The 19,475-nt window shown below is 45.9% G+C and overlaps 1 protein-coding gene across 1 annotated transcript; it reads left to right on the forward strand.

The window, feature by feature from the left end:
* Positions 1–8,169: 8,169 nt before the first annotated feature.
* Positions 8,170–15,230, forward strand: PGRMC1 (progesterone receptor membrane component 1). The gene is made up of 3 exons (XM_084269308.1): positions 8,170–8,507; positions 11,038–11,193; positions 13,271–15,230. Exons 1-3 carry the CDS (start codon positions 8,189–8,191, stop codon positions 13,369–13,371), a joined length of 576 nt encoding a protein of 191 aa, XP_084125434.1. The 5' UTR covers positions 8,170–8,188; the 3' UTR covers positions 13,372–15,230.
* The last annotated feature ends 4,245 nt before the right edge of the window (positions 15,231–19,475 follow it).

Genomic DNA, 19,475 nt, shown 5'->3' on the forward strand with positions numbered 1-19,475 from the left:
GCTCAAACTGCACAATAGATTGACCTTAAACAGACAAAAGAATTGTCATAAAAACTCATCTGGGGGATGCTGAGGGAACAGGGCTGCACTTCCCCTAAAACCCATGTCAGGTAACAAAATCTTATACAATGTGTTCAAATTCATTTAGAAGACACTGGTGAAATTCAAATGGCATCTCTGCTTGTGGCACTGGCATTGCTTTTGAAAGCTATTTTAATCTTTAAGAGCATGTATACGTGTCTGTGTACACACGACTCAATATGCTGCTGATGGCATTCCAATAAAGCCAAGCCACCAACTCTTGAGTTTGGGCCACATCCAGAGCTCATTAAAATCAATGACAATCTTTCCACTGAGTTCAACTCTTCCTGTCACAGCCCAGGCTCATGTCTGATGTACAACAGGGACTACAGTCACACTGCTGTGTCCTGTTTGACATACTGCACAGCAGGATCTTTACATTACATAACTGAAGATACTGAGACCAGCCACGCCACGTACAGACAGAGGATTACTGAAAACCCTCAGTTTAAAAAAATAAATCAACACCCCAGTTTCCTACGCCAGCATGTGCTTTCTCTTCATGTATATAGAGAGAGTTCAGAGAAATAAACAGAAATTAATCTCTACACACTTCAAGTATGAGATGCAGTCAGCATTCTGGTCAGAGTTGTTGTGGACGATGGCTCTGATGACTGCGTAGGGCTAGGCACAGGAATCCACTCACACAGAGATCTTGTAGGATTCACAGAACATTAAGGGTTGGAAGAGATCTCTGGAGATCATCTTGTCCAGCCCCCCCCTCCCGCCCCCCCCCTCCCCGTAAAGCAGGATCACCTAGAGCATGTTACACAGGATTGTGTCCAGGCTGGTCTTGAATCTCTGCAGAGGAGACCCCCCAGCCTCTCTGGGTAACCTGTTCCCATGATCTGTCATCCTCAGAGTAAAGAAGTTTTTTTCTCATGTTCAGACAGAGCTTCCTGTGTTCCAGTTTGTGCCCACTGCTCCTTGTCCTGTCACTGGGCACCATTGAGAAGAGTCCAGCTCTTTCCTCTAGACATCCACCCTTTAGACATTTGTAAGTATTGATGAGTTTCCCCTCAGTCTTCTCTTTTCCAGGCTAAATAGACTAAAAACTAAATCCCTCTCTCAGCTTCTCCTCATAAAAGAGAGGTTCCAGTCCCCTGATCATCTCTGTAGCCCTCCAGTAGACTCTCTCCAGTAATTCCCTGTCTGCCTTGACCCCAGGGACCCCAAGACCGGACACTATTCTGGATGTGGCCTCACCAGGGCAGGCCAGAGGGGGAGGAGAACCTCACTCGACCTGCTGGGCACGCTGCTCTTAATGCAGCCCAGGTACCACTGGCCTTCTTGGCCACAGGGGCACTGCTGGTCATGGAGAAATTGTTGTCAACAAGGACTCCCAGGTCCTCCTCTGTGCTGCTGATTCCTAGCAGGTCATCCCCTAACCTGTACGGGTGCCTGGGGCTATTCCCCCCTAGGTGCAGGACCATACACTTGGCCCCTGTAGAACTTCATTTGGTTCCTCTCCACTCAATTCTCTAGCCTGTCAAGATTTGCACGTAGCACAAGGACGTGGTATGTGGCTGGAAGGGGAAAGGGACATTTTAAATGACATTTCCAAGAAAACAGTTGGATTAGACTATGGAAAAGACTACAGGTGGTTGGTTCACTAGTGTTCTTAGGTACTCTGCTCAAACTCCGCCTGCAGCTTGCTACCTCTATGAAAGCACTTGCTCTTCCATGAGACACTCCTACTTGCAGAAGGAAAGCTATCATGGGAAATTCATCAGTCATTTCACATTGAAGCCTTTATTCCTGCATACAGTTGTTTGTAAGATCAAGCTCTTACACTATGGAGTGCACATAGTAGATGTCTTCATTCTACTCCAGGCTATGGATCTGATCTCCCTTTGCAAGGCCCTACTGCTTCCCTCACATCACCACTGTGTACTTGCTCGGAGATCACTTGGACTATCCCAGTCCCAAACAGCAGCGTTAGGACTGCTGCTGTCCTAACAGATGCTGTCCTAGCATCTGGGAGGCAGCCAGCAATTCCACTAGCGATGCAAGAGACAAAGTCCAGCTCATATCAATAACTGTGACTGCTCCAACAAACTAACATACCTTTAAAAAATAAATGTTTCAGGGCGTAAGATGCAGAGAGACCCGACACGGAAAGACAGCAAGTCTGCAAGTTAATGCCGAGGCTGCCGATTTACCCTGACAGACCCCACGTGCCCAGGAGCAAGCAGACGTTAGCCAGCAGCGGGGGAAGAAGCCCTTGCACACAGAAAGCATCACAGAAAGCTCGCGAACCGCCCCGAACACCGCCAACGCCCGGTAGCGCTATCCCGCTAGCGCCGAGGGCTTCGCGTGGGCAAAGCCCGTCCCGAGGAGCTCTCACCGGCACGGTCCCGCTGCCCGGGGGCAGCGGGCAGGAGTCCTTCCCCTCGGGGGCAGCGGATACGGAGCCAGCCGGGCCCCGGGCCGGTTACCGCCACGGCCTCCCCTCCGCCCCCACTCACCGGCTGCCCGAGCGCCCCGCGCCCGCCGCCGCCCGGCGGCACCAGGAGCGGCCCCACCTCCTGCGCTCCGGGAGCTGCCCGGACACCCCGCGGGGCCGGGGCCGGCGCGAAGGGTTCTGCAGCCGGGCCAGCCCGCAGGGTGTGCTCGGTACTGCGGGAATTGGGCGGGGTCCGCGGGCCGTCCCAATGCTGCCCACGGGCTCTTACGGAGCCGAACCTGGGAGAGCCCCGGCTGAGGGCAGCGGGCAGCTCAGCTCACGGCCCCGCTGCTGAAACACGGCTGCCTGGGGGAGCAGTAAGCTTGGTCACCCAAGCCGTCCACATTCGGCACATTGCCTAGAGGGTTTGGGCCATGGCACAAGGCGTGTTCTCAGCATACGGACTCGGGCGCTGCGGGTCCGAAAGGGATCGCTGTGCCACAGTCTCACTGTGTGTCAAACCAGGCATGACCCAACTGTCTGCAGCTTTTTAAAATAAAGAATCGTAAAAGCAAAGACAAAAGGAACCTGCTGGGGAACAGATTCACACCTGGAAGTGTATCTAACCTAGCTAGACACCTAGGTGATTTGGGAGGAAAAGCAGCAAGTTATAGTCCTTCCACATGTCTGCCTTCCTGATGCATTCTGTTCACTCAGTCACCCTCATCATGCCTGTGCTGCTTTAGATTTGACCACCCAACTAACACAGCCCAAAGAAAGGCAGTGAAAGCTTTCTTTGTAGTCAGCTAGGGATGTTAGAAGCAGATTTCCCCTAAGTAAACTCAAGCTGAGGTGAGAATCCATGCCTATCTTTCTGCATGTCTGCAGCTGAAAGGCTGCAAAGCTAGAAACCCCCACCGATCCCAGTTTACTGATACCTCCCTTCTTCTAAGCTTTAAATCTACTGATGTTGAAGTTGGTTGTCAATTCACATTGAAACAGACAGCTCTGCTCTGCAGCAGAACCAGCACTCCATCACAGCACAGAGAAACAGCAGGCCCTAATTCAGGCATGCAGTGACATGAGGGAAGATAGCTCATCCATTCCAAAATGCAAAGTGAATGCCTCCAGCCGAAGTAAAAACCAGTCCTTGTGAGGAAGCCCCGTACATACAACAGACATAACTTCCCTATCCAACACTAATGGAGCAGAGAGAACATTTCCTACTCCAACAATGATACAGATTTGCCTCAACCTGTGAATGCACCAAGTTTCCTTCATGTCACCCAGTTATTTTTTATACCCTTCCTGGCTCACCAGACCTATAAGCAAAGCCAAGGAGTTATTTTCTGGAAGTCAAGGATTTTGTTTACTCTTCCAGTGTCAATCAGTGCACTTTCTAGGGATGCTGAGACACTTACACTGAAGAATCACCCACAGACTTACATTTTGTTTTTTCTTCGTGACTTCCAGAAGTTGCTTGTCCAGATCGTTTTGACATCTGCTGTCTTTCAAATGAGGAGCCCATGCTGAGAATTCACACCCAGATTCTCATCCACAGTTAAAAGAGAAGACATCTCCAAGACTTCCTAGTATGGCTGCTGTACATACTGACCAAGCAAGCTTTCTTGTCACAGTGACTGTCAGTCCTGGTCAGCATGACTGAATCGAAAACCATAGTCCTGGCAGCCTCAAAGACAAGCTAGCAATTGGGGGAAGGTGAGGCAGGGGGAGAGACTTTAGTTGCAAGCTCAGATCAGTATGTTTCTGAGTAAAGCAATTCTCCAGCATGAGCAGTCTCTGCCTTTCCAACCCCCCACTCTGACACATTTTCTAAAACTTGGTAAAAATTCCCATCTGGAGCTGCTTTACACTGCAGATGTTTACATATCTATCTCCAGGAATGACAGGCTCTTGATAGCCTCCAGCATAGTGTCATCTGCACATCGCAAAGTTATTTCTTCTAGCACTTAGCTGGATGAAGAACACAGATATAAAGACAGAAGATGCAACTGAAAAATAAACAGAAACATGGAAATAAAAACTATACATAAAAAAGTCAGTCCAGCAGAAAGATAGTCTGTGCTTTTGATGTGAGGACTAAACAGAATTCAGGGCATTTCTAGGTCAGGTGCCTGCTCTGCACCTGGAACAGACCCACTCTAACAACAGTCTAATATAATGCCTGCCACCAGCATTAGGAGTACATCATTTGACCTATGGGACATCTACAGTTTAGGGAGGGATTCTGTTTCCTTGGCATGGGTAGGTGCCAGTCAGTAAGAGTGAGACTACAGCACCTCATCATTCCTTTCTTCTTCCTTGTTAGTAAGTTAAATTATTACTGGGGGGAAAAGAGGGAGGAGTAATACCTGTGTCAAAGCAGTTGTAAGACACAGACAGGTATGATGGTATGATTGCCTGCATAAATTTACTGGATGTTTTCATGTAATATGTCTCTCTCTAGAGGCCTTGAATTCCTTGTGTCCCTGTAAGGCACATTTAATCACACTTTTTAGTTCCCTGAGAGATCTCCTTGGAATAGAGGTCATTGGACCACAAGGCAAAATCTTCTCTCCACAGCTGCTACTTGATGTTGCACAGCTGCTTGCAATGCAAGCTTATCACACTTTACTGAAGTCTCTCAGATTCTCAGGTGGGAGTTACAAATCAGACTTTAGGATGTATAGTAAAATTCTAACTAGGCAGTGGTTCTATTTGTCTCCAGTTCTCAGTAAGCTCAGAGACCAAGACACCTCATCTCTACCTCACAAACCCTGGGTTCCTGCAGGTGGAATAAAAGCCAACAATTAGTTCCATGTGGCCAGCAGCTCTGTGAATCTGCTCACAAGTAATGCAAATTAGGCATCAGTATCTTCGCAAACTTCTGAAAACTTTCTTGAAGTCATAGTTTAAATTAAAGTTGTTGGTCAAGCTAAGTTAGAGAAAAGAATTCCTGTGGAGGGCTTCCAAAGAAACAAAGAAGGAAGGGGAAGACAGAAACCAGCTTGGTAACAATGGTCTCCATGTACTTGGTCAAAGTAAAGCACATCATAGGGAACCTAGGCAAGGAACATTTTGTTTCAAAAGCATTAAATAGGCTATAAAAGACAAGTTCCAAACTGAAAGTAGAGCAGTAAGAAGAATGCTGAGGTGTAGCAGGGCTGATTTTGCTTCATCTCTAACAGATTGATGCTGCTTATCAAAAAAACCAAGTAGGAATATTCTAAAACTACTTGAGCTACTCTTATTTGCAAGGATATGAAAGTTAACTTTTCTTCAATAAAGAAAAAACATTATATTAGAAGAGTTTTAGCAACCCATCTCATCAATGTCGTCAACAGACTGGCTTTAAGGAGGAAAATATTGTTATTTATAAAACAGAGAGGACAAACTGTAGGGAATTTAACTGGTTAGTAGCTAATGCCCATGGCATTTACCTGGAGCTAGGGCCAACTCCATTCTGACTACACCCTCAATTCCATCTAAAGGAATCACCAAGTAAGCTTGCTAGCAAGAAATGTATAACAAAACATTTGTGAATTTAGATAATTCTGACTGATGTCACAGTTTTATTTACATTCACTTATTTCTAAACTTCCATTTTACTTTTTTTTTCTTAAGAAAGATGTATTCTGAGGCAAATATAATACTTTGTCATATGCTGCAAGATAAAAAAAAAAAAGAGTTTGAGATTGGGCAACTGTAACTGGTACTACCAGTGCAACTGTGGCAGATAACTTCAGATTCTATCAGTTTTGGCAATATTTCCTGGCCCTCCTTTATCTAAGAATAAACTGTTCTTGCACGGTTTCTCTAGGATACTAGGCATAAACAAAGCTGCTTTTTCCCGTCCCTTAAGTGTCTAGTTCACAGTCAAATTCAAGGTTGGAGCTATTTTGGAGTCAGGGTTTTTCCTCTCTCTCTCAAACAAACTGTATTGTTAAATAGTAACAAGAAAAATAATCTTCATCCAAATTTCTGGGGTTTTTCTCTATATCAATTCTTCTAACACGTAACATCAACAAGATGAAGTGTAATAGCATCACATCCACACTGAGCAGAATATTAACTGCCATCTAGGTAATACAGCACCTAGTTTTAATAACTCTAAAGTTTCAGAGCTTTAAGACCAAGCACAAATTGCCAAATACAAATCTCAGTCATCAGATCAATGAACAATGAGTTTTTCAAGTTCCACAGCAGGTGGAAGTAGAAGTCAGCGTTTACCGTGAAAGGATGGGTCAAGGTCCAAGTGCTGATCAATAAAACAAGGAGCTTCCCAAATCAGGCAGCAGGTGGAACCAAACAGGCTACCTTGCAACAGCCAACATGCCTTAACACCTCAGTACTGAGAGGTCTTGAGCATATCCCAAAACGCAAATCTCTTTATCCCATAGCATTCAAAGCTTTTATAACACTAAGAATTAGAAAGTAAATGAAGCGCACTGCCTCCAGTTTTATGTAACTAAAGGCCCCAGTGACAGGTTCAGTCAAAGCAGCCTTTACACACCAAAGCAGTGATAGGAGCCACCTGCCAAGCTGCAATGTAAGATCGTGGTTGGCACACTGCATTTCTTCTCCACACGCACCCCCAGTGATTTTCATAGAATCATAGACTGGTCTGGGTTGGAAGGGACCCCAAGGATCATAGAGCTCCAACCCCCCTGCCACAGGCAGGGACACCAACCTCCAGGCCTGGAGCTACACAAGGCTGCCCAGGGCAGCAGGAATGGTGATATTCTGACTGGGCAGGGGTTTGTGTTCATTTTGAAAGACACTGAGGACACGATTTACAGAGACAACCAGTCAGACCCAAAACACACTTCTGCCTTCTCACACCCGACACCAAGGCGCAGGTGACACGGCGGTGCTCAGGGGTACTCAGGGCTCCAGCTGCTCTGTGTGACTGCTGTATCGAGTAGATACATCAAGTAGCACTTCCTTCACCTCTTCACTTCACCAAACTCTCCACTGAAGAGCAGCATGAACAGAGAAGCCCACAACTGGGCACCTTTTCCTGGTATAATTGTACCTCGTGGGTGCTGGTTCTGGGGGGCTGGGGGTATTACCTGAGCAGTAGAAACCTGTAAGTCTGGCAGTTTCCTCCCTTCTCTCCTACTTCTGAGCTCTGTGAAGAGACGCTGCCCGGTCAGGACAGCAAAGCTGCACCCTCACACAGGGCGAGCCAGTGCCGGGAAGGGACCAGCCTGTCCCAGCAGCCCAGAGCGGCAGCTCTGACGCGGGTCTAACCCAACTCCGACGTTGTTTTTACCAACACTTCTGTGAAACCGCGAGCAAGGGAGCGGCCGCCGCAGCGGGCTGCCCTGACCGGCTGCCGCCTCACCGGGCAACGGCGGCCGGCGGCGGAACCCTCCTCGCCTCAGCTGCGCGGCATCCCTCGCCGGGTCGCGGGCGCCCCGGGCAGCGCCCGCCATCGCCTGGCTCACACCACCACCTACTGTCGGAGACGAGTTAGAAGCCGACCGGCACAGAGGCTGCCTCACGCAGGACGGCGCCTCAACGTTCTCCCGCCCTCGGCCCCGCCCTCTCAAGGCCTCCGGCCCCGCCCTCCCACCGCCTCCGCCCCACACAGCCGGGCCGCCCCCTGAGCCCGCTCTCTGGCCGCGTCCCATCCCTTCGGCCCGCCTCAGCCCCTCCTCCTCCTCGTCGCCGCTGTACCGCGCCTGAGCTCGTCGTGCCGGAGCGCAGCCGAGCGCGATGGCCCGGGAGGAAGCGGCGGTGGCCGGCGAGGAGGCGGCGGCCGATGGGGGTGGCCTGCTGCTGGAGATTGTGGGCTCCCCGCTCAACCTGAGCCTGCTGGGCCTTTGCCTCTTCCTGCTCTACCAGATCCTCCGGGGCGAGCGGCCCGCGGCGCCGGCGGGCGAGGCGGACCCGCCGCCGCCGCCTAAGATGAAGCGCCGCGACTTCACGCTGGCGGAGCTGCGGACCTACGACGGGGTGCGCGACCCCCGCATCCTCATGGCCATCAACGGCAAAGTCTTCGACGTGACCCGCGGCAAGAAGTTCTACGGGCCCGGTGAGGGCCGGGGCGGGCGGGGGCCGGCGGCGCGGCGAGCCGGGGGCGCGGCATCCCCGGCACTTTGTGCGGCCGGAGGGGTGGCGGAGGTTTCGGTGGCTTGGCGGGGTCGGGCCCGGCTGCGCCCCGGTGCCGGCGCGGCAGCCTGTGCCCTGCGGCGCGGGCATCGCCGTGCTCCGCGTTAATGCCTAACCCGCCCGCTGGGCTGCGGGATAAGCGCTCGGCTGAGCTGCCCGTGATCCGGAGATTTGGAAAGGATTGGGCTTGCTTAGAGCCGGCCCGGGGCACGGCCGCTCAGCCGGCAGCGCTGGGAGCCCTGCCTGCGCGGGAGAGGCGGGCGGCAGGATTACTGCGGCTGCCTGCGCTCCGGAGCCGGGCCTCGGTGTTGCAAAAACTCGGGCTTGGGCGGCCTACGCTGCTCCATTATTCGGTGTGTGTGTTCCCCGGGCAGGTTGCACATGCCCCAAGTGCCGCCGGGGGTTGTGCCGCCGGCGGGCTGGGCGGCTTCCTGCGCCCCGGGTGCTTGTGCCCGGTGCCAGGCGGCAGCGCAGAGTGTTCCCTCGCTGTTTACATTCCATCCCCAACTTCAGTGGACATCACTCTGTTGCATAACATTTATACTAAATACCTGGCAATTTAGATGAAACCCGCTTACTATCAGGAGCACAGGCCGTTCAGATGTGCAGAGATTGAATACGCTGTGCCGAGGGCAGCAGAGCAGCTAGCCATCAGGTGTGTGGGAGCCTGTGCACCCAGGTGTGAGGCAGGGATCCCCTCCGGTAGAGCATGGGGGCTGATTTTCACAGAGGCCTCCTGTTAAAAAGCCTCACTAGGGCTTCATAATTTGTACCAGGATCTGTCAGGTATAACTACTCTTGAGCTGTTCACACAGCTCGTGGCTGCCAGTGCTACTCAGCCAAGGAGAACAGTGTGGGACACACCATAGAATCATAGAATGATCTGGGTTGGAAGGGACCCCAAGGATCATAGAGCTCCAACCCCCCTGCCACAGGCAGGGACACCAACCTCCAGGCCTGGAGCTACACAAGGCTGCCCAGGGCCCCATCCAACCTGGCCTTGAACACCCCCAGGGACGGGGAATCCACCCCCTCTCTGGGCAGCCTGTTCCAGCACCTCACCACTCTTTCTGTAAAAAACTTCCCCCTAATATCTAATCTAAACCTTCCCTCCTTTAGCTTTAGTCCATTCCCCCTTGTCCTGCCATTATCTGCTCTTTTAAAAAGTCGAATCCCCTCCTGCTTATAAGCTCCCTTCAGGTACTGGAAGGCTGCAATGAGGTCCCCCTGCAGCCTTCTCTTCCCCAGGCTGAACAAGCCCAGTTCCCTCAGCCTCTCTTTGTAGGGCAGGTGCTCCAGCCCTCTAATAATCCTTGTGGCCCTCCTCTGAACCCTCTCCAACAGTTCCACATCCTTCTTGTATTGAGGGCCCCAGATCTGGACACAGGACTCCAGATGGGGCCTCACGAGGGCAGAGCAGAGAGGGACAATCACCACATGTTTGGAACCACAATGAGATTATTACTTTTGGTCCAAACGTAGACTGGAGACTGTCACTGAATTATGCTGGACTGTAACTTTGCATTCTGCAGCAGTCGAGATGATATGTACAGCTGAATTAGATGCTGCAGTTTTGTATTGGTACAAATTAAAACCCACTTGACATAAGGACTGTGCTTTGGATGCTACCTCCCTTGGCTACTGTAAAAGCTGCCCGCTGTATCTAATCTGGTAATTGCTGAACAGTTTATCACACTGGCTAATTTAGTTTTCCTTTTAATGTAAAAGTAAAATTCTTTTGATGAATTCAGGAAGGATCTTGCCCTGGCAGGTGTAGAAGATGGCGTGGCGTGCTCTCTACAATAACCAGAGTTCACATCCAACTTTAAGTTCCCTTAAAAAGAACTTTCAATCCCTGTTGCAACATGTGATATCTTCATTTTGAACTTGTCATGCAAGCAAGTTAATTGTTAATGAAATTTAGCAAGAGCCTGTCTTGATAAGCTATCTCTGATTTACTGTGTTGCGTGTTGTGATCGTTGGAGTTCATCTTGCGTTTTGAGTTTTAGTAGATGTTTCCTCCAAGTTGGTAATTTTTGTATGTCCACCATGTTTTCAGGCAAGTCATCCTTTAAACTCTTTAAGTCAGGAGCATCTATTAGAAAACTTCCATTTCACCTCAGACTTACAAATCTCTTCTCTTGCTTCTCTTGCTTTCCAGTTGATGTACTTATTCTTACCCTGTTTGTACCTTCCATGCACTGTTCTGTGGTTCATTGTCCTGATGTTCCAGCAAACTCCATGTATCTTTGCATGGTTTTGTTTCTTGTCCTCTTCCTGTTTTCCTTTATTACCAAGAAGGACAAGACTTAAAAGCTTTTATTTCAGAAGTTTGAGGCACCTCTGACCCACAGGTCAGGGTCCATTTCAGGTTGGGGACTCTAATCCACGAAGGTCATGCAGCGTCCATCCATTGCCTCTGTAATGATGATGATTATGTTTTTATTTTAAAGAGGGCCCGTATGGGATTTTTGCTGGAAGGGATGCATCCCGGGGGCTTGCCACTTACTGCCTGGATAAGGAGGCTCTGAGGGATGACTACGATGACCTTTCCGATCTCAACGCTACAGAGCAAGAGACCTTGAAGGACTGGGAGTCACAGTTCACTTGTAAGCAATTTTAAACCTATTTACAAAGAAGTAGCTAACTAGTATGTAGTAACAAGCAATGGTTAAAAGGCTGTCACCAGCTGGAAGCATCACTCTGGAAACCTACTTTGAGGTAATATCTCAGTTAACCAAATATTCCTAGAATTAATGTTACTCAAAAGAATGAAGGGAAATATCAGGTTTTCCTTCTGCATTCTCCCTCCCTCTGCTCCTCACATTAGGAGAGGTGGAAGCACTCTGCTATAGGATAAGATCTGTAAGACCACCCAAAAAGTTGACAGGAATTGGAAATTAAGAGCATGTTTTTGATACACTTAAGACCTGATCTATAAAGAAGATGCTCTGAAAAATGAAGCTTATGTCCTGTTCAGCTTCTCAGAAATAAGAGTAACATTTGAAGTGTCACCTCTTGGGTTGTTTGAGTTTTGAAGACTGTTTAAACTGGCCCTTTTCCCCTTGGAGCTCTTGATACACCTTTTTTACTCTGAGTAACTTACTCTGTGTGGCCTTGCTGGTGGCTTTATCAGATTCACAGACAACTGTATCCAGCTGACTTTTTTTCCCCAGAAGGGGATCAGGAATGGGGAAATGCCACCTCTGGTCCTTCCGGTGCCAGTGATGGCCAGTGGCAGAGTCAAAAAGGCAACTTACACACTCCAGATACTTGTTCTAAAATTAACAGAACAAAGTCACTTTCATAGTTGCCTTGCTTTCCTGTGCTTTGTATTAAAACATTAAGAAAGGTGATTCTAACTGGTTTGTGTCGTGTGCCTCAACTTGCTGCTCAAAAAGAACTCCAAACCATGGGTTTATGGAAATCGCTGTGCTGACCTTGTACCAGGGCATGCTCACTGGTATGATTTTTTTCTCTGTGTATCTTGTTGATGGAAAATAATTCCTCCATATGTCATTATGCCTTTTAGGCAAGTGAACCCCAACGCGGTTATTTCTACTCTGATAAGACAAAAAATTGAATGTATGGGTTGTTTGTCTTGAGGAAAGTTTTTTACATATATATGATAGAAATTGCATATACAAAAGAAGTAGCATAGTGGGAATCAAATTGGTTTTAAATCTGGTGTTTGGTATTAAAGATTTACTATCACTAGCTATAATGGAGCTTTCCTCCACATAATGTCATTAGAACATCTCAGCCCTGACCTGATGTGCCCCTACTATTTTGGCACCCTTCCTGTCTTAATCAAGAGCATTAATCATGCCACACTGAACGGCTGTTTTGTTATGCTAACAAGCATGTTGCAGAAACTAAAACTAGGCTACCAAATATCTGACCTAAACTAGATTTTAAATCCAGCTTTTCAAGAGTCAGGCTTCAGGACTGACAGTGAACTGCACTTTCCTTATTATGATGGTTCTAGTAAATTTGGCAATTAGCTGCTTTATGTTCTCATTAGTTAGAACAATGCTAGCCTGAAAGACCTGTAGTCATAGGCACCTTTTGTTTTGTTGAAGTTGACAGACAGGCAACGAAGCAGAGGTCTCATTTCGTAAGGGTATCCGATCTTGGCATTTTCACATGTTCAGATGTAAAATAAGGCAGAGGCTTAGCTGCATAATTGGATAACAGATCCATCTCTATCTTTGGGAGAAAGGATTTCTCCTCTCTCCTGTTGGATGTCTTCAACATCTATTACAAAAAATAAAAAGCCTTGTAAGTTGTGTACATCTGTGCACACGTATAATACATAATGTAAATGTTCTGATGCTGTTTGAAAAACTAGTTTTGACATCACTGGCATGAAAAATAATCTAATCCAGGATTCTGTTTCTTTAGCTGGATGAGTCCCTTGGTTTACATGTGTCTTCACATTCATTCACCTTTTGGTTTAGGCAATAGAAGGAGAATTGGTATTACATTCACTTTGCATGGTTCTTACAGCATTGATAGTAGTTCAGGTAGTTGATTTCAGCTTTTCTCCTTTCTCCCAGTGCTTGGAGTAAGTTGCTGAGAGCTGCTGTATAATCATACAGGCATTTTCTTAATTCAGGAAATAGAAGTTAAAAAAGGTATGTCTTAAGGGCCAAATAATGACTTGGATTCTTTTCTTTTTTCCAGTTAAGTATCACCATGTTGGTAAGCTGCTGAAAGAAGGGGAGGAACCCACTGTATATTCTGATGATGAAGAAAAGGATGCCCAAAATGCAAAGAAAGACTAGAGAGGGCAGTGAGGAACCATCTATTTGTGAACCCTAAAGGATCATTTATAACATTCCACTTCTGTTACAATTTGCAACAGCAGCAATGCTTATAAAAGGTCCACACTTACAGCAAATTGTTTCTTTACAAAGGTTTCCTTTTCAAATTTAGTGGTAAACTACTAAAGGTCTAAGATCTGCCTTCTTTTAAACCTGCATAATCTGAAGTATGAATGAAAAATGTGCTAAAGTAAACTGCAATTATGGCAATAAAGGACTATTACTGTTTCTCTTCTATCACCATTTAGTGCAGAGTAGGTTGGATCCAGTTTTGCAGCAACAGCCTGGCACTGCAGACACAAGCACAAGAGTAACTTCACATACGCAACGCAGATTCCACTAAATCTGGTTTTGTGGCAGCTTCTGTGGGATCTGGGCCTGTGGTGGGAATTCCTTTAGAAAAGGGACTATGTTTTATTTGGCCATGAAGCATTATGTTCATTGTGATACAATGTAATTCGATATTCTGTAAGATAATATGGCTTTTAAGGAGTTACATAGCAGCTTACAGATGAAACACTGACTGCTTCAAAGAAAAGAATTTGTGAGAGGTAAAATCACTTTTAGATACTTAGAAAATTAATATGGACTGATGAATACTTGATGTATTCAGTCATGCATAACTATGCATGGATTAATATTCTGTGTTTACTTTCAAAGCACATTTTAAGTGTTAGAAAGTTTTAGATACTGAGTGTAAGTAGGCATCCCTGAAACCCAGGTACACCATGGAGTGTGACTCAACTCAATTGCTATTCACTTTTTCTCATAGTAAAACTTTTCTGTGAACTTTAATGAAATTCTATTAAACAGGAAAGATCAGCTGCTGTTGATTCCTAGTCCTAAAAAAAAGACTTGCTGGTATAGCATGATTAACAATACTCTTGTACATGCAGCTTTATCTAGCAGAAAAATATTCCTGGTCAATGTAAGTTCCACGAGTTTTCTGTACCAAATAAAATAACGTGGTGTAAGGCGTTTCTGTGTTGAGGCCTTTGTTGCTCTGGAACCTTGCCTTGAAAAGAAATGGCACCATCTCCTGTACAACCAGCAGTGCTGTACCTGGGGGACCTGACCCCTGCCTTGCTTTTTACTTATCTGCTCTCTTAGCTCACATCTATCCTGAATTACTAGGTTTGCTCTCACCACGTAACCCAGCCTCCTACCCCAGGGGGCTGGGCAAATGGAGTTCACCAAGGAAACATGAACATGCTCCTTCAGCACTTCATCCACAATGCTGCTGCCAAAGTAGCTCCGAGACTCCAAGGAGACAACTAATGATTTGCTCATCGCTTGTAAATGTGGTTCTTGTCCAGTTGATTCTGCTTGGTGCCTGTCTGGTAGAGTTCCCTGTATTTAGTCTCTCTCATTCGGTTGATCAGCCAAGTTATTTCAGTTCGGCCACGTGATGAGAAGGATGAACCAAGACCTGAGTGGGAAGGTGTAAACTAGGCAAAGTGATTTGGAAGTAGAGTCCATTGCACAACAGCAGCTTTCACCAACGTGACAGCACGTGTTAAAGTGCCTGAGACCAGAAGGGATGACCTTCCTTCAGTCCTGACACTTGCACAGCATTTATTTTGGTTACACTGGGCCTTCAAGTGACACATGCAGTTGTTTGAGCCAGACAGCTTGCATTAAGTGGTACTGAATGAGCTACCTAACGAAGGGCTCGAGACAAATGTAAATCTTGTCATAACCTCTGTGCTGCTGTTTTATTTTTAGAGATGTTTATACTCTTCACAGACTACTACTAATGGTTTACCTCAAATCAAAAATATGCTTTTGTTTAAGGCAGAAAATAAAGTGCTCTTGCATAATGGTAGTGTTTGTTTTTATTTACTGCAATTAAGTGTGGTATTTAACCCTTCTCCAATGCTTTCAAGTTTCATACTGTTCTTTGCCAATGCCTTTCATTCTCCAAGGCAGAGTGGCAGAGTGCGTAGAACATGTTCCAGCTGAAGGCCTAGAAGTGTGCTCCTGCAGTATGACTTCAACAAAACATTACACATACATGTTCATGCTGTATAATAAGCTTCTCTGATGCAAAAACAGACTCAGGCATAAAAAGGCCTAAGTTACTGTTAACACTGAGCAAAAGCTGGAGCTTTGGAGAGGGCTATCCTGTAGCAGAACAAGGCTAAGGCTGGAACCTACCCTCCAGTGGACCCAACCCTCTGACTCTTAGTCTGCAACATATCCTGAGGAGCTGAGCACTGTATTACATGCTAATCTGCAAGTCCCAGCATGATTAATCACCAATAACAATAAATAAAATGTACCCAGAAAACTGGGAGTAGCAGAAAGCAAAGCTTAATGTTCAGCATACGTGACTCTTAGGAGGAAGCACTGACCTTGGTAAAACCACTTTTCAGAGAACACAAGGAGAACTTGTGAAAGGGGAAGAAGTGAGTCACAAAAGCAGTAGTTTCATAAAGCAGCAGGCATGGATTTTATTTTCTTCTGAAGTTCTGGAGAAAAAGGATAGGTTTTAGGTTCTTTTCTATTCTCTGTTGATTGCAACTTGATACCTTCCTTCAACAGTGACTGGCTGCAATGACTAAGCAAAACAACCTATGCCAGGTAGCTTGGCAGGTTGTACATTAACCAGGTAGGACGTGATGATGAACTATGAGCATAAACTGTCAGCAAAATGTGTCTCATCTGAAGTACCCAAACACCCATTACTTGTGTCTATCACGAAGACCAAGTGCCCCAGGACAAAGCAAAACAATTGAGCAGCATCTCAGTTCCAACCAGCTCTGGCATATTGTCAACTGCTTTTGTAAAGTTCAGGTATTCTTTCATCTTGCACCTACCTGCTCTTAATGATCTTTATTAGCTCTTACTTAAGCTGTTGCAGTTCAACACACAAAAAAAGCTCAGCAATGAATGCTCATGTCCAGTTACATAAGGGGTTTTACAAAAGGTGAGGCGTCCCCATGCCCTGCCTGGAATCTCTAGGTTAAAAAAGGGCTTTATATCATAATTACTGTACTCTTGTATTTCAAGCAGGTTGACTGAGGTGGTAACGGGCATTGTGTGTTTCTGCTCTAAAACAAGCCTGTGGGATTCTGACTTCAGCACAAGGTACAGCCAAGTGGCCCTGCCCTTCCCGTAACAAGCTTGGTTCAGCCAGCTCCCCTGAGAAGACCCCTGTTCTCACCAGCTCTGTCCAGAAAGTCAGATTTAATTGCAAAACCTTGAGCCTTGGGGGCCTACTTCATACATGTCAGAGTAAACTGTCTCCATAAAAAAGCCCCCAAACCTTCTGGAAACAGCAGCCGAGTACAACAGCACACACCAGACTCAAACTGAAAGGCATGGAGTTGTGCCAGCATTGCTACAGTTCAGCAACAGCCAGCCATACAAATGCTGCTTTGAATGTATCTTTTCACTTAATAAATGTTCTAATTGTCTAAATATTCTGTAGCTTTCATGCCAGACATGTTTATTCCTATAGCTAGTGAAATTTTATGTACTAAGCTCTGTATTTTGGTAAGTTCCAAAGCAAAGTGTTACGTGTGTCTTCAAAGATAATAAAATGGTGCTGAACAGTCCAGCGTATGAAAGGATGGGGCTCAAATTAAGCGACAGGAAAAGTAAAGAATTAATATTAAAACACCTGAAAACAGGTCCTAAATGATGCCACCAGTAAGCAAACAGGAAACCCAGGTGTTCTGTTCTGGCATGACCATTGCAGTGGTGTCTCCCATTTTGAAGTGCACAGGTATTTTATTTACCAACAATGTTTTACATGGAACCTGGACTTGGAGACAGAGGAATTGCTTTATCAATTTCAGTCAGTATAGGGGAATGCAAGAAGCAATATAAGAACTGGTGGTTTTGATTTGTTACTGAATATCCTGGTAACACTTGGATAAAACACTGGAAACATACCCCAGAGGAAACCTTTAGTTCCTGCTCACCCAGACTAACAAACAGAAATACTTCCTCACCTGGAATCGAAAGGCCTGTCTCATGGGAAATGGGTACTTATGCACATGGAACTGTCTATAGACTGACAGAGGAGGAAGTTTTGTCATCTTTAATCTGCAAATACTGCATAGAGAAAAAAAAACAGACCCTTGGTTTGTCATCAGTGCAACTGTTATGTTTTATGTGGTCAACAAATACAATAGTTGATCTTCACTGTAACTGTATAAAATACTAAAAAGAGGACATAGCAGGGGCATAAATGTTCTCCAAAATAGTCAGAAAATATTTATGTCGAGAAAATAAGATCTTTTTAGGATAGAAGTCATAGATTAACAGTGCTCTGAACAGCAACCATTTGTCATTCACAACCCTGAAAAGGCACTCCACATCTCAACATGTGCACAGAGAAGTCTGATATGACCTTGCTTAGAAGCCTGTAGGAGTTACCAGCATTGAACACTGGGGGAAAAACCTATCTACCACAAACAATTACAACTTTCTCTTTATTATCATTATTTATTAGAGCAGAAGTTACAAACAAGGATAAGAGTCTATGTAATAAAGGCAACAGCAACACATTAACTTAGTAATAGACATGTAATAAATAAAGCATACCAAAAGGAAAGCTGAAATAATCAGTGCATTGAACTTTGAACTGGTCCTCTGTATCTTGCTCAGGGACTTTGTCCAAAAGCAACTGTGGCTGTGTTGTAAATACAGCCAGCTGAGTAACTGTGGATAGAACTTAAGCTCCTAGACTGCGTTTTCACATTTTTACCTACACGTAGCACATACCTGACAACATCTGACAATTCCTCTGGAAATTATTTGCAAGCAAACTCACACTAAGTAGCTATCCTGCTGCACATGCCTTCAAAAGGGCACATCTTGAAACTGTGTGAATGAATCTTCAACCCACGCATACACAGGGCCTGTCAGCACGCTGACCAGCACTGCCCCTGCACTGTCTAACACTCGGAGCGTTGCTCAGGCCTTCGGATTCCTGGAAGCACTGCATCTAGCACAGCTTCAGGGAAACCTGTCCTACCAAACACCAGCAAGTGACCAGCAAGTTTGCTCTAGATTAGCAAATAGAAAAGAAGGATTTTTCCAGTGTGGTTTTTACAAAAGATGGGATTTTTTTTCCTTATCTGGAAATCTATTATTTCCCAGGATTAAGTATAAATGTCCCCCACACCCTCCCGTCCCATTACTTTCACAATCTGATTGAGGAGGCACTTCATATGCTTGCTCTAGGATTTACATAGCTATGCTTTTTTCCAATGACTCATCATCACTAAAAACTTTTAACTTTGATATTTACATGTTCTCTACATTCAATCAGAATATCACACACCCAAGGTTCAACCCCCAGCCTTTCAAATTCTTAGTAACTGGTCCATTAAAGTTTGGTTTGGCCCTGGGGAAAGTTTTGGTCCTCTATTATCTGAAAAGGCAAACCCAAGATTCTGGTTTTGTGGCTCACTACACCAGTTAAGAGATTCTAACCAAAGGAATTACCTAAGCAAAAAAAAAAAAAATCCAGTATTTCATATACCTGTTAATGGTCAAAGGTCTTTCTTCTCTCACGTGTACATGAAAACTTAAAGAGCTATTATACAGTAGCTATTCAGGATCCTCTTCTGGGCTCTGCTCCACAGAAAGTATCTGAGCAGGGGTTTGTCTGAATTATCTCAAGAGGAAATAGAGGGCATCCTCTGACATCTGCATCCATCTCTCTTCTCAACATTAATTTCCTTTCATCTCCTGTAGATAAGTATATGAAAAAGTGTTTATGAGTTTGTTGGGGGACAGGGAGGGAAAGGATATGGGGAGGCAACTGTGAGGTACTCCCCAACAAGGCACAGTAACCTGTGAAAGGGCTGTGAGGAGCAATAGGCAGAAATGTAACAATCCTGTATGGAGATCCGATGACTGACCAGACAGCACTTCCCACCCAGATGTACCACACATTGGGTTGCCTAACAACATTTTAGCTGTCTACATCATGTTGAGCTGTTAGCATGCAGGTTAAGAGAATAACCACCTATGTGCTGATGCCCACCACAGATACTTTGCTATCTAAGTGAGTAGACACAACTCTTCGATGGCAGCTGCGTGATTCT

Source organism: Gallinula chloropus (genome assembly GCF_964237585.1).
Source record: "Gallinula chloropus genome assembly, chromosome: 11".
NCBI lineage: Eukaryota > Metazoa > Chordata > Aves > Gruiformes > Rallidae > Gallinula > Gallinula chloropus.